Here is a 22,909-nt window from a genome sequence, read left to right on the forward strand (position 1 = left end):
TTGTGTAGCACCTGCGGTGCAGAACAGCTCCTGTTCAAAAGATTAACCTATTCATTTCAAGAGAATAGCAGCTGTTCTGCAGCACCTGGCAGTGGTCACTACACATTGAATGGAGCCGCGCAGTGCTGTCAGAGTTTATAGCATCGTGGGGGAGCACGGAGTCAGAGTCCAAGCTGTGATATTGTGATCATACAAACCTTTTAAATGTGTCAATAGCAATTTAGCACCTTTAGTATAATTCGAGTTCTATAGGATAATAAAAATGAAGCCTTTATGTGCTTTGATATTTTGAATTTATTGACAGCATTTATCTGTATATCTAATATCTCAGTGACAGGGCAGTCATAACTGCAGCTGGTTTAGCTGTCACAGGGGCTCATGGTGGAGCCAGGGCGCTGATTTGTGCTGATGTGAGCAGTTTTTGCCAGCACAGCAGCTTTCTGCTTTGCATTTAGAGTACAAGTCCCGTGTTGTCTTTTCCACAGGACGCTACCGTGTCCTAACTTCTCCTATATAGGTTCACTCCACATTGAAAAAGATGCCAATCTGGGGCTGAAACGCAGTGGTGTAGTAAAAACCTTCATTTTATACCATTGAGGATTCTCCGTTCCCCGGTGTGCAGCCCAGGTACCATGATATCTCCACTATTGTGAGTCAAATTACATCATGTAGGATTACAGCAGCAGCCAATCACTGGCCATTGATTAACTGTAGCGCTCACATTAGATAACAATGTGGCATGACTGCCAGGAGTCACAGCACATTGCTGGAACAGTGTCGGATCAAGAAGTAAGATGTGATTTTTTTCTGTGAAGCACTTTAACATTTACCTATAAAGAAAAAAATCCTGAACCACAATGTGGAAGACTGATACATTAAAGGGATTGTGTCAGCAGGATTGTGTCACAGTAACCTACAGACAGTGTCAGGTTGGCACCGTTATACTGATTAAAATGACACCTTGGTTGATGAAATCCGTCTTGTGGTTGTTGTTGTGTAATCTTTATTTTCAGTTTTGAGTTAATGATATGCTCGTGCTTCGGGGCGGCCTGTGGGGGTCTTCATGTGGTGCTCTGATTAGATATTCATAATGCAGACTGTGGACAGGTCACCGATCCCTCACTGACCTGCCCCCTAGTTTACATAATGAATATTATATATATTGCGAAAAAAAAATCACCTGCAGCAGGCAGGCAACGGCAGCAGCTCCTGCGCTGCCGCATGATCGCATGTGTAAGGGCAGAGTCAGACAGCCGCACTGCACGGACTGGCCGGCACCTCTCCTGATCTGAGCAAGACAGCATGATGGATTACTATGCAGCTGTCAAGCTCAGGTCAGGAGAGCCGACAGCCAGTGCGAGTTTTACGATGCGATGCTCGCATGAGAAATACGGCAGTCTGTCTCTGCCTTAACATGACACTGTCTGTAGGTTACTCTGCACAATCCTGTTGACAGGTTCCCTTTAAGACATTATTGATATAAGGTGGGGGTGTTACTTTTCCTTACAGGTAAAATGCTGTTATAATATGACGGTGGCAGGTAACTATTTGTAGAACATTACAAGATCATGAACCTTGTAGTAACCTCTGGATGGGGACAAAAATGTAATCACAGTAATGTATAAGTCCCCATTAGCGTGCTCACAGCTTTTCCAACAGTTGCTGAAAGAATGGCAGAAGGCGGCACTGGCTGTGGAAATACAGCCAAATCTGATTGGATGATCTGTGTTAGCGCTCCATATTTTCCTGGGATAGTTTTTAGATATTTTGTGTTCACTATTTTGGAACCGTGGTCTTTTGTAACGCTGAAGAAGAAATTGCTTTTCCAATGGTATTTGCACTGGGATCTTGGAGTCTGAACTGTTCTTCTAATGGTGGCTGGAAACGAAAGTGATACCCATATGGCCTTATATAGTAGGTAAAATAATACAAGGTGTACATAAGCTCAGCATCAACATAATGATACGATATGGCCAGGTCTGAACAGCACTGAGCACCCTGTAAAAGAAAAGATGGAAAGCTAGGAAAGTTATAGGGAAAAAAATATGAAATTAAAAACTTGTTTTTTTAGAAAAAACATCAAAACATTTGAAGAACATATTTTACGCATAAATAATAGACACGTTTAGCAGTGGACTCACATGTGTGAACCTATGGAGAGGCCAGAAATACCCAATTTTAACACCACATTTTTAGTTTTAATATTCTATGATGATGAAATTTGGTGGAAGTTCACAGTAGACATTTTTTCAGCTTTTTTTTTCTGCAGCAAAACTGATTTCTTAGCAGGAGAGAAGCTGCAGAAAAAAGCATGTTTTCCTTGGTTTTTCTTGCGTTTTTTTCAACGTTTTTCTTGCGATTTTTGTGAATTTTTTGCTGCAGTTTTGGTGTGCTAGATTTGTCTCCTGTGTATGCTGATAAAGTTTAGTGTTGAATAAAAAATCCTATTCTATAGAATCAGGTTTTGGCACATAAAAACGCATCAAGACATGATACCTGCGTTTTTGGCACGTTTTTCAGCGTTTTTTTCACCACCCATTCTAGTCAATGAGTGAAAAATGCTGAAAGCAGTGACATTCTCTATGTCCAAAGAACCATGCAAAGGACAAAATCATGAGGAAAAAAACCCCAATGTTTGTGCAAGAGATTTCTGAAATCTCATAGGCTTTGCTGATACTCTATAACGCAGCTGAAAATGAGAATAAAAAACGCATTAAAAAACCGCCCAGAGTGAACTTAGCCTTAATCCCATGCATAAACACAAAGTTAAATGATTACATTCTGTCTGCTCACAACCATCAGTGCAAACTATATTTTTGTATTCTGTTTTATTCTTGAGTTCAATGTTTAAAGGGAACAAATCATCAGAACATGACCTACTGCTTAAATCAGTTCTTTATGTTAAATGTATTTTAAAATCATTTTGGATTTTTTATTTCATATCTGAACCTGTATAAAAAAAAATAGAAACCTGGCAATTTTCACAGTTTGGCAACTGGGGCTATTTTAGATTAATGATAATCCCACCAAGGACAACATCTGCAAGGAGTTTGTATGTTCTCCCCTTGTTTGTCTAGGTTTCCTCTTGATTCTCCAATTTCCTCCGAAAGACAAACTGATAGGGAATCTAGATTATGAGCCCCAATAGGTACCGCATATACTTATAGAATGTCTCAAGTGGGGTACCACAGGGCTCTGTCCTGGGCCCTGTATTGTTCAACATCTTTATCAACGATTTAGATGAAGGAATTGAGGGTAAACTGATTAAATTTGCTGATGACACAAAGCTAGGAGGGATAGCTAATACTAGAGAAGAGAGAGAGAGGATTCAAAAAGATTTAAATAAACTGGAGAAGTGGGCAGTAACTAACAGAATGGTTTTTAACAGGGAGAAATGCAAAGTACTACATCTGGGCAATAAAAATGAAAAAAGCATATATAGAATGGGAGGAATAGGGCTGAGTGACAGCACATGTGAAAAAGACTTGGGTATACTAATAGATCACAGACTGAATATGAGTCAACAGTGTGATGCAGCAGCAAAAAAGGCAAATGCAGTTCTAGGATGTATTAACAGAAGCATACAGTCTAGATCACGTGAAGTCATTATTTCCCTCTACTCCTCTTTGGTCAGACCTCATCTGGAATATTGTGTCCAGTTTTGGGCACCACATTTTAAAAAAGACATCAACAAACTGGAGCAAGTTCAGAAAAGAGCGACCAGAATGGTGACCGGTCTGCAAACCCTGTCTTATGAGGAAAGGTTGCAGGATTTGGGAATGTTTAGTTTGCAAAAGAGAAGACTGAGAGGAGACTTAATTGCTGTCTACAAATATCTAAAGGGCTGTCACATTGTAGAAGGATCAACTTTATTCTCATTTGCACAAGGAAAGACTAGAAGCAATGGGATGAAACTGAATGGGAGGAGACACAGATTAGATATTAGAAAAAACTTTTTGACAGTTAGAGTGATCAATGAGTGGAACAGGCTGCCACGAGAAGTGGTGAGTTCTCCTTCAATGGAAGTCTTCAAACAGAGGCTGGACAGACATCTGACTGGGATGATTTAGTGAATCCTGCTTTGAGCAGGGGGTTGGACCAGATGGCCCAGGAGGTCCCTTCCAACTCTATGATTCTATGATTCTACTTGTGTATAAGCCGACCCGTGTATAAGCCAACCCCCCTAATTTTGCCACAAAAAAAACTGGGAAAACTTATTGACTCGTGTATAAGCCTAGGGTGGAAAATGCAGCAGCTACTGGTAAATTTCAAAAATAAAAATAGATACCAATAAAAGTAAAATTAATTGAGACATCAGTAGGTTAAATGTTTTTGAATATCCATGCTGAATCAGGAGCCCAATATAATGCTCCATACAGTTCATGATAGCCCCATAAGATGCTCCATACAAAATACACCCCATATAATGCTGCACAAAGGTTAACAATGCCCCCATAAGATGCTCCATAGAATAATATGCCCCATATAGAGCTTCATAAAGGTTATGGCCTCATAAGATGCTCCATAGATTATGCCCCCCATAAGATGCTCCATAGATTATGCCCCATAAAATGCTCCATAGATTATGCCCCCATAATATGCTCCATAGATTATGCCCCAATAATATGCTCCATAGATTATACCCCAATAAGATGCTCCATAGATTATGCCCCCATAAGATGCTCCATAGATTATGCCCCATATGATGCTCCACAGATTATGCCCTCATATGCTGCTCCTTAGAATATGCCCCCATATGCTGCTCCATAGATTATGCCCCCATATGCTGCCCCATAGAATATGCCCCCATATGCTGCTCCATAGAATATGGCCCCATATGCTGCCCCATATGCTGCTCCATAGAATATGCCCCCATATGCTGCTCCATAGAATATGCCCCCATATGCTGCCCCATAGAATATGCCCACATATGCTGCTCCATAGAATATACACCCATATGCTGCCCCCATATGCTGCTCCATAGAATATGACCCCATTGTCTTGGTCCTGTTAGGGTCGGCGTGCAGTCACCGCTGAGCAAGGACTCACCCACACTGCAGAGGGGCCCAGGGTCAGACACGGCCATATAGTTCAGGCAAACAGGACCTGGAGAAGCTGAAGTCAGTGAGCAGTGAAGGACCTATGGTCATGTGACTGCAGGGGGGCAGGGCTTAGCGTCCTGCTGCCAGAGATAGGCAAAATACTATACAGGAATACTAAAAGTCAGACAAACCAGGTCATACACAGGGATAACAGTAAAGTACCAGGGATGAGACAGAATAGTCGGGGACAGGCAGTGGTCAAAGCCAAACAGACATAGAAGGTACCAAGCAGAATCCAACAAGCAGTATCCAGAGAACGTGCCGAGTCATACACCAAGTTATCAGGTAAACAAGAACACAGCACAAACACACTCAGGGGTCAACACACTCTGCCAAGGGTGAAAGTATAACTGACGGGGATAGGAGCTTCCTGAGGCCATAAGAAGCCTTCCCAGAACCAGGGCGAGGCCACAATAATGAGCCCCAGGTGTGCAGGTAAGCCTGCTCTGGGATCATAACCTTTAACCCCAGAAGTGCCAGTCATCAGCACTGGTTCCAGACATTAACCTTACATGTGCAAGTCAAACCCGCACTGAGATCATGACACCCATATGCTGCTCCATAGAATATGCCCCTATATGCTGCTCCATAGAATATGCCCCCATATGCTGCTCCATAGAATATGCCCCCATATGCTGCCCCCATAAAATGCTCCATATATTAAGCCCCCATATGCTGCTGCTGCAAAAAAAAATGCCATACTCACCTCTCCTGCTCAGGACCCGGCACCTGACATATTCACCTGTCCGGGGTCCATCGCTGCTCACCGCTGTCTGCTGCGTCGTCTGTCAGTGATGTTCAGGCAGCAGAGGGCATAGGGCGCACTAACCACATCACCGCACCCTCTGCTGCCTAAATGTCACTGACACAGAATGCAGCAGACCGCGGTAAGCAGCGATGGACCCCGGAAAGGTGCATATCGCTATTCTTACCCCCTCCTGGCGCGGTCTCTGCAGCCCTGCTTTTCCATGGTCTCCCTTCCTGCCTTCAGCGGTTACGTGGTACCATTCATTACACACATGACTATGCTCATATTCATGAGTTTAATGAGCGGTACCACATGACCGCTGAAGGCAGGGCAGGAAGGGAGACCGTGGAGAAGCGGGGGGCTGCAGAGACTGCACCAGAGGGGGTAAGTATGATCTCTGACACCCCCGCTCCCCCTCCCCCACTGACCCCCCAGGTATATGACTCGTATATAAGCCGAGAGGGGGACTTTCAGCCCCCAAAAATGGGCTGAAAATCTGGCTTATACACGAGTATATACCGTAAGTAATGATGATGTCTGTAAGGTGTTGTGGAAATTAATGATGCCATAAAATTGAGTAAAAAAAAAAGTAAACAATTCCTGTTCTTTCAGGAAGTCCACATGTACATTAGCACATTAGCAGTGATAGACTGACTCAAACCTGATTTTTTTGGTCTACAAGGTAATTGTGAAAGGCAGGGGAGCAGGTTGATCTGTGACATCACCTACTCTGAATCATGGATCCTGTATTTTCAGCTGTGTATAGAAGTATTACATGTCATTGTAATCCTTGATGAACTGTCATGATAATAGGACTGTTGAAACTTAAAAAAACAGAATGTTTGAGTCTTAAATAGTCCAAGCTGCCAGGATGAAAATAACAAGATTTCTATATTTTTAATAGAGATATTAAAGAGAACATATCAGCACGATTTTATAATGTTCAGTAAAGAAATGTGTGTAATGCATCTGTAACGCTAACTAAATTGATACCATTTGTGAAGAAATTTGCTTTGTCGTTCTTCTTTCATCAATATTTGATGCTTTCTGCTCAATAGATTTTGGGGCACAGGGCCGGACTGTGCATGGGAACCTCTCCTCCCTGTCTGTGACCCTCCGCCTTGTCACATTTGCTGCAGATAAGGAACTTTATGACAAACTCAGACAATCCCTTTAAGTCATAAGTATACACTAATTGCTTGCTATGTGCTTCTAGCCCATCTGAGGGCACAATAAATTAGTGTCCAAGACCCTGATTTCATCACAGGGACACTTCCTGGATGTCCTGCTATACTTGTCTTAACATCTCGGCGTTGGAGGCCACAATACCATGTGCATGCGCGGTAACTTTCATGATATTTTCAATATTAAAGAGAAAGTTATCAATCAGTTGAAGGAAGTCTAAGAGGGTCAATCACTATCAGGACCCACTGTAACTAAATAAGTGAAATTTTATGCCAACTACCACAAGATACCCAGTTAGTGGTCGGGCAGTGAAATCTGGGTCACGATCAGTCACTGTTGGGCCCAGAAGCTGATAACCAGCACATCAGGGTGAATTGCAGAAGTGTTAAAAAATGAGGGAACTCTGTAAACATTGTGTGTTTGCATAAATTTGATGTATTTGTGTGTAAAAGTTTTAAAACTTATGAAATACTTGTAATTGTACTTCAGTAAACATAGAAAAATCCAACTAAAAAATCTAAAAACACTGAAGCAGCTGTGAGGGGAGCCAGGGCCATAGTTGTGGCTGACAGAGATTGCTCAATCACAGCCTGGTCTCCCACCACATGCACGCAATGTCCCCTTTGAGGCATACCTTTAGTTCCGTTTTTGGATCCATCCAGGTCCTCTCTGATAGGCCGGGATCATGCATGCAAGGAATACAGCCGAGTCTTGTATGTTAATACCTGGCACTGCCACCTACACTCAGGAACGGAGCGTGCGGCTCCATCTATTGCTATGCGGCCGCATGCTCCGATCCAAGTGCTGGCGGCAGTGCCAGGTATTAACATGCGAGACTCGGCCGTATTCCTCGCATGTGAGATCCCGGCCATATGCTGAGGCTTGCTTCCTGTCGGAATCACACAAAGAAAGACGGAGTCCAGTTCCAACTTAACATAAACAACTTTACTTGGTTCCATTCTCAGTACATCCGGATCAGTCACAGTTACATCACAGGTATCAAAGAGTACCCTCTTTGCCTTTCCTGTGCTTTCCATCATGTCTTCCAGAATGCTCCAAGGTTGTACCGACTCGACTGGCACAGCAGCGTTCCTTCGGGTCAGCCTAACTATCTTCAGGAGTTCACCTGTCCATTTTGCCCAAGACAAAAGGGCATCATCCCACGTAGTGAGCTGCCACTTATTGGAGCTGCCCTGCATTCTCTCACTGTTGTGACCTGCTGCCAACAGGCCCCAAACGACTGGGTTCCTTACTTAATGTTACGGGGTCCAGCTGCCCTGTTCGGGCTCCCAAGCCCTACTAACTAGAATTCAGGAAATCCTACAACTTGCCCACAGTTGGCCCCTCCTAATTTAGCCATTTGCTATTTTTTCTATTTAGTCCTAATGTGCCCCCTCTAGTGGCCTATCTTTTGTACTGCACTTTCCCTATATACAGTTAACACATAGCAGCATTCAGATACATAAAAATATATACAGACTATAACATTTACATTTGCCAACGTTTAACCAGGATGTGTGTGAGGCTTAAAACAGTCTTTGTAACCCCCTACACTCTTCCGTCCTTTAATAATGGTCATCCCCGATCATATTGTAATGAACACTTTAAAATTTACAAGACAATACTCCACGCAGGGAGGTGAATGAGGTAGAATTTTTTTTTAGCTCAACGTAAGCAGAGTCTTTTTAGCCCAGCAGGAGGCACCGCAAAAGGGTCTGTTTCCCTTTTCTCCTACTAGGTGCCTGGTGCACAGTCTTCCAAGTAGCACCTTTGGTCCATGAAGCCCCCGGTCCCGTCTACCTACAGGACAAGAGCATATAAACAGTCCATCCCGTATTAACTTGACCTGCTCCGTAGGTCCTTAGTCCTTGGGGGCTTCCCCCCTCCTTTGTGTGAGGTACAGCCCTGTAAATATACGGGTGCTGTCCGTTTAACTATTCAGTCATTGGGCCGTACCCATAGGGTTAGAATCCTGCTATCCAGCAGAAGGGGTGCAATAGGTGCAACAAAACTGGGATTGGAAAAACATTGTTCAACTACGGCCCGTAGCGGCCTCACTACACCCGACTTTGGGGGTGCTTCAGGGCTCCTTTACCCACAGGGACGAGGAACAGTCCCTTTTTTATCACAGCATTTACAAAGGGGTTAAACGGCATTCACTCAGCAACATCTGTCCAGTGCCGCTGTATCCCCTTTTGGGCTCCATGCCTGTATGCGGGCCAGCAATGACCCTGCAGCCACAGATGTCGTGTACTGCAGAGACATGGCAGGGGCAAGAGCTTGACCGGGCAGTTGCCAGGGAACAGGGGCTGACTGAACCTGTTCCGGGCTCGCATAAAGTTCCAGGTCATCCCCCTGACACAGCATGACTGCCTCCGCAAAATACCCCAGAGGGCTGTCCTCCTTATAAAAGTTGACCTAATCGCCCTCCCTCAAGGGCCTGCCGAATTTTACTGAGGCGGCATTTACATAAACTTTAGCGTTCGTATCCACTTTTTGAATAAAGACATAGCCATGGTCCACATCAGTGTACACCAGCTGCCCACTAGTGCGACATCTGACCATAGCGCCCCCTCCTGGTTGGCGCAGCTCTGCCCACACCTGCTTCTCCTGCTTTTTTTATGCTCGATGACCCCCGCAATCCAAGCTGCCTGCCCGGGGGATTGAAAGGGGCCCACTGTCTAATGATGGAAATAAGACAGACTGAGGGACGGAGTGACGATACGCATAGCCTGCTCTCCAGAGTTTGGGGCAGAGGTACAGTCCAGCCTTCCGGGGTCAGGGGCCGAGGATCACTCACCGCCACCTGCTCCAGCATCATGGCTGCGACCGTCGGATCCCTGCACCGATGCAGCTGCGCACTCCGGCTTGGACTCCATTTCTGGTGCGGGCTCCACCAGGGCAATCACTGTTTCTGGTTCACTGGCCTCCAGCTCCTGTTGGCAATGTTCCGGCAGCCGCCAGCACCGCTCCTCTGCAGATATGGGAAATCAGTGGGTCCAGAACTCGTCAGCGACTCCCCTCAGTCTTCCAAATCGGGGCATTTCTCTCTCCTGTCGCCATTTCCACTTGATGCTGCCTATGCCGCCGCAACTCCTGCTCATGAGTGGTCCATCACTGCTGGTGCCGTATCTCGCAATGGCAGCGCGCAGCTGCACACGGGATTTTCTTCTAGGTCCCACCCATTTCAAGGTGGGGTCGCTTCCAGCCGCTCCACCCATTTCTCTGCAATCTGTTGTAAGGGGCGAGGTCTTCTTCTCCTCCATCGCGCCCACAATGGGCGGGCACTATTCACTGGGGTATGTATCTTTAGTTTAGGCTGCCGACTCTGCTGGACAGACTTTCGTGCCAATGTCCAGTGAGGACACCGACGAAGGGTGGGATCAAAGTTGTCGTCCTCCATCTTCACGCCCTTTTCAATCATCTTCAGAGTCGCCATCTTTGCTACCATTAAAGTGTCAGTCACATTCAAGGTATCAGTCACATCTAGGGTATCAGTTACATTAATGGTATTCTTTATCACATCCACGGCATTTCCACGTTGCAAGGTTGTGGGATCCTGCCGCACTACGCCAAATGTGAGGGGAGCCAGGGCCGTAGTCATGGCTGACAGAGATTGCTTAATCATGCCCTGGTCTCCCATCACATGCACACAATGTCCCCCTTGCGTCATACCGTTCGTTCCATTTTCGGATCCATCCGGATCCTCTCTGATATGCTGAGGCTTGCTTCCTGTCGGAATCACGCAAAGAAAGACGGAGTCCAGTTCCAACTTAACATAAACAACTTTACTTGATTCCATTCTCATTACGTCCAGATCAGTCACAGTTACATCACAGGAATCAACACAGAGTACACTCTATGCCTTTCCTGTGCGTTCCAACACTTCTTCCAGAGTGCTCTTCGGTCGTACCAACTCGTCCGGTACCGCAGTGTTCCTTCGGGTCAGCCTAACTATCTTCAGGAGTTCACCTGTCCATTTAACCAAGACAATGCGAAAGGGCATCATCCCACGTAGTTAGCTGCCACTTATTGGAGCTGCCCTGCATTCTCTCATTGTTGTGACCTTCTGTCACCAGGCCCCAGATGACTGGGTTCCTTTCTTAAAATTACATGGTTCACCTGCCCTGTCCGTGGTCCCTGGCCCTACTAACTAGAATTCAGGAGATCCTACAACTTGCCCACATTTGGCCCCTCCTAATTTAACTATTTGTTATTTTTTCTATTTAGTCCTAATGTGCCCCCTCTAGTGGGCTAACTTGAGTACTGCACTTTCCCTATATACAATGAACACATAGGAGCATTCAGATACATAACCATATATACAGAATAAAGTATTTCCGTTTGCCAATGTTTAACCAGGATGTGTGTGAGGCTTAAAACAGTCTTTGTAACCCCTTACACAGCAAAAACAAAATTTGTGTCAGTCTGCACACTTTTGGACAAGACCGCATCATTCATCCGACTTGTCCTTGGCTTTTCTCAATAAAATAATATAGAAGTCATCACTGTCATGGCAAATGAATAAAATCATGACTATCTACACCCAGTCCTTGCATCATCATCATCACCCCCTCAGTGCTTTATTATCTTCATATGTGGATTCTCTGTTACCCAGGTCCAAACTGCCACTGCCCACATCTACCATCCTGTAAGAACTTAATCATGGTCCAGGACTCTTGCGAATTGTTGGGTTCATTAGGACATACATGCTATACAGTATATAAGATTCATTGCAGGCTATTGTTAAAATCACAAGTAGTGTTGAGCATTCCGATACTGCAATATCGGGTATCGGCCGATATTCGCGGTATCAGAGTTCCGATACTGAGTTCCGATACTTTTAGAATATCGAATACCGGAATCGGAAGTTCCCATAATGCAATGAGCCAGTTTGATTTTATTCAGCCAATGAGGAATCCTAAGAAGTGTGGGCACATCCTGTTATGCATGTTAGGCATGTTAACTAATGGCATGGCTGTGATTGGCTGCTGAAATGATGTCATGATGCACTATAAAAGCCGCCACCGCCATTTTGGGTTCACTCTGCTGTGAATTTACTTAGGGACAGGACGCTGCTGTTCTGACTCTGACGGAAAGTTTGAGCTAGCAATTTGATTTATTGTGCTTTACCCAGGCTACTTTAGCAACCGCTGTGTGAGAAGCTTTTTTTTGCCTTGCAGCGCTGTTCATGGCTGTCTGCGAGGTCTCTGTGTGTGAGTGCAGCTCATGCTGTAGTGTGTTCTGCAGCCACCTCCGGTTGTAGTCCACTCAGCGTGCATCACTGCCTCATACATTGTCCTTTTTTGCATTAGTGCTGCTCATTTTTCCAAATTTCACCTATTAGTGTGGTTCCATCTATATCCAGCTATAATATTTGCAAACACTATATAGGAGTAGATAGAGGAACCTTTCTGCTGGCTTGTGCCCTGCAGCCCCAGCCAGATTAGTATTAGCCTATTTTTTGGAGCCTCATCTATTGCATTGTAGGTTACCTTCCTGCATTGTAATAGCTACAAAAAGTTTTTGATACTGTCGGTTTTACATCTTTGGGCACATCCAGTGTCTTTTTGTGAAAAAAAAAGTCAATAAAGTTCACCAAACACTCCACTTTACAGTTGTGTAGGCCACATTAGCTCATATTAAAGTCTAGTCCACACTTTATAAAAATTAGTGTTTCTTATACCTGTTAGCAGCTGTTCAGGAATAAGCACACTAAGCCCTTAGTACTTTTCTGCCTATCTTTATCAGTCTACCAAGATGAAGAAGGCAGGGAGTAAGGCACGTGGTCGTGGGCGTGGAGTTTCTGCAGGGAGAGGACGTGGGGATTCTGTTCCTGCTGCGAGCACCAGTGACTCAGCATCCTCCAGTTTTACCAGGGAACAGTCCTTTATGCACAGCTTTGTTGGAGCTCGCCGTACCCCACTGCTGCGGGACGAACAAATTGAAGCCGTTGTCGGATGGATGGCAGCTAACGCATCGAATTCAATTAGTTCCAGATCTTCTCAGGTCCAGAGCACTGAAGAGCACCCATCTGTCTCTTCACCACCTGCCAAATTGCCCAGGCAGTAAGAGAGCCCTGGACAGGAGCCATCTCTACTTCTGTTCTCTGAATCTGTTGGCTTGGAAAGAGGGGGCCAGCCAATCAGCATTCGAGAATTTGAAAAAGAGGTAGTATGCAGTGATGCACAACAGCTTTGTCTCTCTGAATCTGAAGAGGCGGGTGGGCCAGTGCCTATGGTCAGCACACCTCAGTACGCATCTGATGATGAGACTCAGGTGCCACTTTTTGGGGCGTACTGTGCTGTCGAGACTACCCAGGAGAAGCAGTCGTTTGAAGAGGGTAGTGTAGATGATGAGGTCCTTGACCCATCATGGCGTGAGGTACAGGAAGGTGGTGGGAGCAGCTCTGAGGAACAGATTCCCTGAACGGCCAAAAAAGGAGGGAGAGGGAGGGGGCAGACTCGGTTGCCTGTAGCCTCCACATTGGCACCCATTAGGAGCATGCCTCTTCCAGAACCCAAAACGGGCGCTCCCAAGACTTGCAGTGCCTGGTCCTTTCTTGACACAGTTGCAGATGACATTTGCTTTGTCAAATGCAAGCTGTGTAATCAGAAAGTGAAAAGAGGGAAAAGTGTCAGCAACCTCAAAACCACAAATATGTGGAAACATGTGCGGACCAAGCACGTGGTGGAGTTACAAAGACACACTGAAGACCTAGGCAAACCTACAGCGCCACCTACCACCTCTTCAGCTCGTGTTGTAGCCTCTTCCTCCAGCTCACACATAGCTGGTTCGGCTTCCTCACAGGATCGTCATGGAAGAACCTCTGGCACTGTTGTACAGAGACACAGTATCATTCCACCCACAGCACCATGTTCCCTGTCATCCTCACACTCCCAGGCCAGTCTACAGCCATCGGTAGCACAGGCATGGGAGAAAAGGCGCCCATACTCGGCAAACCACCCCCAAGCACAGACTCTGAATGCTGGCATTGCAAAACTACTGTCCCTTGAAATGCTCTCATTCAGGCTGGTGGAGACTGACACCTTCTGTAACTTCATGGCATTGGCAGTCCCACAATACAACGTGCCCAGCCACTTTTATTTCAGCAGGCAAGCCATCCCTGCCCTGCCAAAGCATGTGGAGGGAAAAATTAAACATGCGCTACTAAACGCCGTCAGTAGCAAGGTCCACGTGACCACCGATGCGTGGACCAGTAACCATGGACAGGGATGATATCTTTCCCTCACTGCCCATTGGGTAAATGTTGTGGAGCCGGGTACAGATCTTGGGAGAGGCGCTGTATGTGTTCTGCCAACTCCAAGGATTGCAGGAATTCAGTCTGTACACATTGACTCCTCCTCATACTCCAGTTCCTCTGAAAGAGCGCTGCAGGAGCCGTCACAGTCTACCTCCACATGGACCCGTGAACGCTTACCTGTTACGACCGATATGAGCACAGCCGTGGCCAAACATCAACAGGCCGTATTGAAATTAATTTCTTTGGGGAATCGAAGCCGCACAGCGCAGGAGCTCTGGAATGCCATCAAGCAGGAGAGCGACGTGTGGTTTGTGCCAGCGAATCTCCAGCCAGGCATGGTAGTGTGTGACAATGGCCGAAATCTGGTGGCAGCTCTGGGCCTAGGCAACCTCACTCACAACCCAAGTCTGGCACATGTGCTCAACTTGGTCGTGCAGAGTTTTTTGAGGGACTATCCAGATCTTGAAGCATAAAATTCGGGAGTACCAAGACTCACTGGTGCATTTCATCATGTTCTCCATTCCACCCGAGAGCAATGCTGCTAGTGCTTTACAAAGCAGCTCAGTGCGTTGAGGCAGTGGTGGAAGCTCTGCACAAAGAGGGAGCAGAAGCAGCGCCTCAGCTTTCTGGCACAGGTACCTCCTGCTTAGTAACCGGGTTCCAGTACCATCAGCTGGTCCTCGGTAGTTCCATTGGCTCTTGTACCTTCGGCTACCCATCCAGGTTCCAGTACCGTCAACTGGTTCTCAGCAGTTCCTCAGCCTTCTTGTATCTTCTGCTACATTTCCAAGTTCAAGCTTTTTGAAATGGTTTTTGGTAATCACTCTGGATCTCCCTGACGACGACCCTAAAGACGACGACCCTGAAGACCACCCCGAAAAAGACGATGACTCCGAAAACGACGACCCTGGAGACGACGACCCTGAAGACCACCCCGAAGAAGACGACGACCCCAAAGACGACGACCCTGAAGACCACCCCGAAGAAGACCAAGAAGATGACCCTGAAGAAGATGACCAAGAGGACAAAGAACAAAAAGACAACCACCAAGATACAGAAGAACAAGAGACAGAAGACCAAGAAGCAGAAGAACAAGAAGCTGCAGAACAAAAAGCAGAAGAACATTAAGCATAAGACTAAAAATCAGAGCAAAAGATATCTAAATTATAAGCAGAAGAAGACTAAGCAGTGTATGGGGGTGTGTCCGTTCCTCCTCGTGGTGCCCCTGGAAAATACCTGCTGCAGGCAAAACTGAACGTGGACAAATCCTGTTGTAAATCTTTTGTGACAGGCAGAACGGAAGGTGTAATCTTCAAACTTTGATAGATAACAACTACAGGAATGCCTGTCACAAATAAGAATATGATGAAGAAGAAGAAGATGAAGAAGATGAAGTAGTAGTATATGAAGAAGAATAATAATAGGTGAATAAGAAGAATATGAAGAATGTAAAAAAAAAGAATAATAGGAAGAAGGTGAAGAAGAAGAAGATGAATAAGGTGAAGAAGAAGTTGATGAAAAAGATGCTGCTGCTGAGGATGATGACGGAGAAAGTGTGGGAGAAGTAAAAAAGAAGGTGAAGAGCAAAGTAGTGAAACATAAATATCTGACAAAATATAAAAAAGCTTAACATAGTCAATATCTTTGTAACTCCGAATGTCTTAAAAAAAAATTAATTCCTGCTATTCCATTTGATTGGGTTAAACGTCTACGCCTTTAAGGTCTCCTCCACCTCCCCCAATACATTCTACATTATTCTTAGTTGTTTTCCTCCATGTAGAATTAACCTACAAGGAAAGTAAGGGTTTATTTTCATTCCGATATTTGTGTCCCATTGACTTGCATTGGTTTCCGGTATCGGAATCGGCGATAACTGATATTTTTGGGGTATCGGTCCGATCCAATTCGATACGATATTTCCCGATATCGGAAGGTATCGCTCAACACTAATCACAAGTTATCCATAGGGGGTAGCTTGCTCATTGATGGGGGGGACTACTTCGACTCCCAGCCATCCTAAGATCAGGACTCTGTAACCTTAAGATTGTGGCTCTGTAGCCCATGTTGTAGGGAGCGAAGGTACTATTGTTCATTGTTAATGGACTGCCAGAGATACACGGCTTTCTCAGTCCCATAGAAAGTGGATTTGTTCAAGACAAAGCCGCAGAGCCCTATTCGCAGGTTTCCACAGCCCCAATTTTGGAATCCCTGGGAGTTCCAACGGTTAGACCCAGCGATCAGCATTTTATCACTTATTCTAAGGATAACTTAGGATTTTAATAACCGATAGAAAGCTAAATCAGTCAGTGAAAATTACTAGATAGAAGCAAGAAGTACTGCACTTATTTGCTGCTTTCAGCTTATATGACTCACTATTTTGACAGGACACAGAACAGGTTAAACATTTTATACCATTCTTAACATTTTACTAGGAGAATCAGTGGGTGGCCACATATTTCCCCTGTAAGCAAACTGTAGGCTTAAATAGCTCCTACTCATATGATTGAGTAACAATGTAATATATGGGCCTTTTGATCTGACTCACAGAGTCACAAACAGGTAACTTATATCTTGTCACTAGCACATAACTATCCCAATAAGATATCAGACAATGAAAGACGCTATCTAGGAGACAACTATGAAATGTGGTTATTTTACAGAGAAATTTCATTTGCAGGAAAGTTCTTCTTCGCAAATTTAATTTCCCTTATACTCTGACGTCTCTCCAGATCACATGAGAATAATAAACATAAGATGTAGTAATAAAAAAAAATACTAACACTCACTTTACAGCTCATCTCTCTGGCCACTCCCGATGCTCCCGGCCTGATGTCTGATCCTCCTCGCCTCAGTCGTGTCACGTTTCCAACCTGATGTTCCCTCTGAGCTGAGACTTCTGGTAACAAGCAGGCCCCAGAATTAGGTATGCACAGTGACCTTCGAAATTTCGAGCTCAGTGTTCGCTCTAGGCCAGGACTTCTGGCTGCAAGTAGGCCACAGAAGTAATCTGCAGGGCCTGCTTCCAGCTGGAAGCCTTGACTTATAGAGAACACTGGGCCCCAACTTCCTAAAGCAGAGGTCTAGAGTGAACACCGGGTTGGACAGCAGACAGGGAGTAACAGGGGTGACTGGAGAGGTAAGCGGTAGGCAAAAACGTTAAAATGAAAAAAAAAAGCATACTCACATTCACCTTTCCTGCTTTCCAGGCTGTTCCCTGCTCAATGTCTGGTCATATGCAAGTGCAGAAATACACTGTGGCTGATATACAAAACGTAACCATACACCATGGCCCCAATTCATCAAGCTTTTACGAAGAAAAAAAAAACGTTGTGAAACTCTTTGAAGCGTCTCCAAATTTTTGTGTAATGTGGAATTGTGCCAAAAAACTTTGACTTTTTGGCTTTCATGCCAATATGGCTGGAGCGGTAAGAAGCTGGGCGGAACGGGCTATACCCACCCATCCAGTTCTGCAAAAGAGCCAACATTTTTTACACCAGAAATGTTACTCCAGTTCCTGGCAAATTTCTGGTGAGGTGCAAGGAGGCACACGCCACTGATAAGATACAACAAAGTTATTGAGTGGCCCAAAGTTTGTCTCCCGTCCTGACAATGACAGTATCCAAGTGTGGTCTATTCCACTAATAATGTCCCTACACAACCCTCCCTACGTGTTTCACCCACCTGCAATGGGGTACTCCTCAAGGGATACAGGTATATACTGTATGTAGAAGACAATACATATTGAAAGTCAGGGTCCCAGTTTAAGGATACTCTAAGTATAGATTATATGTATGTATGCATTATACAAATTCCAGGTCCGTGGGCTCGGCCTTGCTTTCATATAATTGTATGGAGCGAGGCTGCCTTTGCCGACTGGTCGGTCGCGTCACTAGACAGGGCGCAGACTCGCTCAATACGAGTGTATAGGGCAAGGCTATGCCCACTAGACAGGCCCTGACTGGTAGTATTTATGATGCATACATACTCTCCGGACCTGGGTCAGAAACCAGTGAATCTTCGCAGTGCACAGTGCATGCACTGGGGGATTCATAACTCTGTAGTCACACAGAGTGACTGCAGACTTATCGACTTGGACTGGACAACCTCCTTAAGGAAAACCAATACTTTCCTCACATTACGTCTATAATACTTCATAGGTGTTCACTCTTTATGGTGTTAATGTTCATTGACTGATATTGAGTTAGATAATTACAATTTTTTGTGCCGTGATTTCCTAGTGCTGTGACCTACAGAATGCTAGGTACAGGCGGAGCGATGTGATAATGTCATAGTGCCACGCACAGGACGTCAGTGTCCCGATGCGATGACATCGCTACGTTGGAGTCTCTGGGACCTGCTACTTTCTGCTAGACTCGTAGGGTTGAGGCGAGTATATGATGTTTATTTTTTTTATTTTTATGATTGTATAATTGTGTTATTATGGCGGCTACTAAGGGGGTCATAATATAGGGGGGCTACTAAGGAGGCGATAATAGTATGGGCACCACTAAAGTGGCCATAATGTTGTGGGGGCTACTAAGGGCGCCATAATAGTGTAAGAGTTACTAAGGTCGCTATAATAGTGTGGGGCTACTAAGGGGGCCATACTAATGTGGCGGCTACTAAGGGGGCTATAATAGTGTGGGGGCTAATAAGGGGATGGTAATAGTGTGGGAGCAAATAAGGGGTCATAATAACAATGTGGGAGTTGCTAATGGAGCCATAATAGCAGTGTGGAGGATACTAAGGGTGCGATCACAAAGCATGGGGCACTTTACAGTTTGCACACAATATCATAGCTGTCCCTGATGGGGCTCATAATCTAGATTCCCTATCAGTATGTCTTTGGAATGTGGGAGGAAACCTACACAAACACGGGGAGAACATACAAACTCAGTGCTAATCACTGAGCCACCAGTGCTGCCCACCATGCTGGCTACTAAGGGAGCATTCACACATAGTAGGGGCTACTAAGTGGTACCTCATACATAGTGTGGGTTACTAAAAGGGGTATAATACAGCACAGGGGCTACTAAAGGGATCATGATACAGCGTGTGGACTGCTAAGGAGAACATCATACAGCGTGGAGGCTACTAAAGAGGCCATGATACAGTGTTGGGCCCAGATGGCATACACCTCAGGAATTTAAGGGAAGGTGACATCAAAAAAACATTTTTTCAACAATTGAAAAAAATTAAAGTCTAAATGTTTTAATCTTTAAAAAAATATAATTGGTTTGTAATGAAGTAAAATATGAGAAATATTTTAAAAAGGTTTGAGATTTCCACTTTTAAACACTAGGGGGAGCAGGTGCTGGAACTTGCCATGAAAACCTAGTGTACAACTAGCTCACATTACGACTGCAGTAAATGTGGGCAGGGTCTGCCATTAACGCTTTTCTAATAGTACAGAAAAGCTTTGATTCTGCGCTTAAAAATGCAACAGCATTTTGTTCTTAATACGTTTTTTCAAAAGAAGCCTTCAGAGAAAAAATGCACCAAAACCGCAGAGTTCAGCAGTGACTTCAGATAACAGAGAGCAGAGATTTCATGGAATCACATCCTCTTTGCTTTAAAATTTAGACCTTGTTCACATGTAGCGTAAATGCTGCATATTTTCGGTTGCTTTTTTTGTATAAAAATTCTGCTGTGTTTAACTGTCCAAGCAAAGTGGATGTGATTTAATGAAAACTGCACCTACTATTAGAATTCAACAGACACTATTTTACATTATTTAAAAGTTAGTACTTTTCTATACTCTTGCCTCGCCTCATGTTTTACAGGTGTTCTACCTTTCCCTTTTCTTCCCTTCCTACCTCTTAAATGTTCCTTTGCCTAGCTGGTACATACCAATTTTTTTTTTTTCATTTTCCTTCTATCCCTTAAATTTTTTCTTTTTCCATATTTCACATTTTCCTTAATAAACCATATTTTTCCTTCCCCTTCTCATCCTTAACCCTTTACACCCTTTATTTTGCCTATATTTTTCATCCCTTTGAATTTACTTTTTTGATTTTTTTCTCATTTGCGTCTTTATTACTGTGTATTTAATGTATAATGTATTTATAATATGTCTGCCCCCTTTTTCTTTACTCCATTTATGTAAAAAATCCTTAATAAAAACTACTCTAACAAAAAAGGTATATAGTAAATCTGGAAAACATATAGTAATTTGCCCCATCCTGGTATCCACCTTGTAGTATTGCCCCATCCTGGACCCCTTCTTGCAGTATTGTCCCCATCCTGGACCGCTTCTTGTAGTAGTGTCGCCATCCTGGTTCTCATCCTGTAATATTGTGCCCATTTTAGTCCTCATCTTGTAGTAATGCCCCATCCTGTTTCCCATCTAGCAGCAATGTTCCCATTGTGTAGTAATTTGCCCATCTTAGTTCTTCATCTTGTAGTAATGGCCCATTCTGGTCCCCTTCTTTTATTAATGCACCTTCATGGTTCCCTTTGTGTAGTAATGTGACCATCCTCATTTTCATCTTGTAATAATGCCCCATTCTGGTCAACTTGTAGTAGTAATGTCCACATCTTGTAGTAAAGTCCCCATCCAGGTTCCCATATTGTACTAATGAACCCTATTGTCACATTTTTCACATACACATAAAGGAAAACATATATACAGTATATTTTCACCTGTTCTCCATTCCCTCAGCATCCTCTTTTCTGCACATGCAGCCTGTAGGCACTGTAGACCCCTTGGCGATCGCGGCTCAATCCAGGGATCCGCCAATGGCAGCGCTTTATTTCAGTTGATTGGGCATCCTCATTTGAAATGTAATACAATTCAGAGACAAACCCTCTGCACAGCAAATACCAATGCCTGCCGCCAGCCAGTCAGAGGCCAGCAGCTGACACTGCATGGCACTGACGTCATACGCCGCTGTGCAGACACGCCGATGTTAGCTGCTGATTTTGTCTGACCGCTGGACTGGGCCTCGGTTGTCAAGGGGTCTACGGTGCCTGCAGGCCACTTGAAGCAGCCTCAGGGACCGCATGTGGCCCATGGGCCGCGTGTTTGAGGCTCCTGGTTTAGATCAAAGCATATTCATGTGCTTGAATGGCTAAAGTCCAGACCTAATTCCCATTTAGCATAACTGTTAGTTGTTTAGTCTTATCCCATCTTAATACAAAACTGTCATACACGTTGCAGAAAATGGAAACATTTTTCATGCACATTTCCTATTTGGGCTTTTCATGTGCAAAATATTCCTCACCATCTTCTAATCTTTCACTATTTAACAGGCAGCAACCTTATATGTTATTCTGACTTTCACTGTTTTTACTAAATACTATATACATTTGTGACAGGGTCACTGGCGCGTTAAGTGAGGGGAGCTATGTGTCACGGAGACTGCTTTCCTCCATGATCTAGAAACCCATAAGTTTCCTTTCAGCATGATAGGTGCTGAAGGAGGTAAGCGGCCATGTTATGGGTGGGTTTTTAGGTGAGTAGGTAAGAGATGGGTGGGACGCCTACTCACCATTTCTCCACCTTCGGGGTGTGGCTGGGAATATAAATGTCCAGCCATTTTTTTTCCTGTGGCCTGTGTTTTGTAGAGGCAAGCAAGCCCTAGGCTGACGCTCCTGAGAGAGCTGGCATATGTGTTGGCTCACCTGGGCAGGACGTTTTTGTTTCCTTTTGAACCAGTGAGGCTGTGTTTTTTTTATCCCTGATAATATTTTTGTGTTTTATGATACAATAAACCACCCAGAGACTTTAACCCACGTGTGCCTGTGTGTACCTCGAGGAGCAGCTAAGTGAGCCGACCTACCACACATTTCATGGTTCATCCAATATGGATGGATCATAATTGGCAGATTTTACAAGCTGATATCATATGTCAATCAGGCTTACCTCTATGATGGGATAAAAACAGTACTGATTGTAAGATGTACCAACAGGAAAATGTCCAGTAATATGATACTCAGGTGTGAATGGATGGAACCTCTCTCTTTTTTTACTGTCTCTTGTATCACCAGGTGTCACTCCCATTTTCTCCATACAATCACCCAGTTCCAAATCTTCAACGGGGGATTTATGAGTACAAAGCCCGGTCCTGAAGCCTTCTACGAAGCGCTGCAAAGATTCTTTGCTAAGTACATAACCAGCTCCACCGCTCATATATCCTTGGTTGATAAAAGGTTTAAAGCGTTTGCCGAAGTATATTGGCTGGTTTGGTGTGTAGTTGGAAAGCATCCATCGCAAATTGTCTACCACAACGTAGGTGTCATCATCTGCCTTTAAGAACCAGTCGGCTTCATGAAAATGATGTTTGTGTATATAATGGAAAGCCCGTATGGTCTTCCAGTAGAGTTGATCTCTGCCTTCCTCAGTGTCTAGTCCAATGGTTGGGAATGATTCATTTGCACTGGAGCTCATGAATAAAATCTTATTGCAGTGACGAGTCCACGTGTTCTTTACATGGATCGTCCGAGACTCTAAGTGATCCGGAGCTGTCATAACCCAACACAGCACTCGGACTTTGCGTGAAAGCATATAAGTCACATTATTGACTGCAACAACAAAAATACACAATCAGCAAAAGTGAAATCATCAAGTTAATTTTATTTTCCTACAAATAAAAACTTTGATTAGCCGAA

General features: G+C 44.5%; 1 protein-coding gene across 1 annotated transcript; it reads right to left on the reverse strand.

The window, feature by feature from the left end:
• Positions 1 to 1,230: 1,230 nt before the first annotated feature.
• LOC141091294 (glycoprotein-N-acetylgalactosamine 3-beta-galactosyltransferase 1-A-like) lies at positions 1,231 to 22,818 on the reverse strand. Its single transcript, XM_073576782.1, has 2 exons — positions 22,164 to 22,818; positions 1,231 to 1,998 (listed from the first exon to the last, which is right to left on the reverse strand). Exons 1-2 carry the CDS (start codon positions 22,803 to 22,805, stop codon positions 1,777 to 1,779), a joined length of 864 nt encoding a protein of 287 aa, XP_073432883.1. The 5' UTR covers positions 22,806 to 22,818; the 3' UTR covers positions 1,231 to 1,776.
• Positions 22,819 to 22,909: the final 91 nt, after the last annotated feature.

This window comes from Dendrobates tinctorius, unplaced genomic scaffold, assembly GCF_039654945.1.
Source record: "Dendrobates tinctorius isolate UK_male_01 unplaced genomic scaffold, ASM3965494v1 ptg000051l, whole genome shotgun sequence".
In the NCBI taxonomy this organism is placed as follows: Eukaryota; Metazoa; Chordata; class Amphibia; order Anura; family Dendrobatidae; genus Dendrobates; species Dendrobates tinctorius.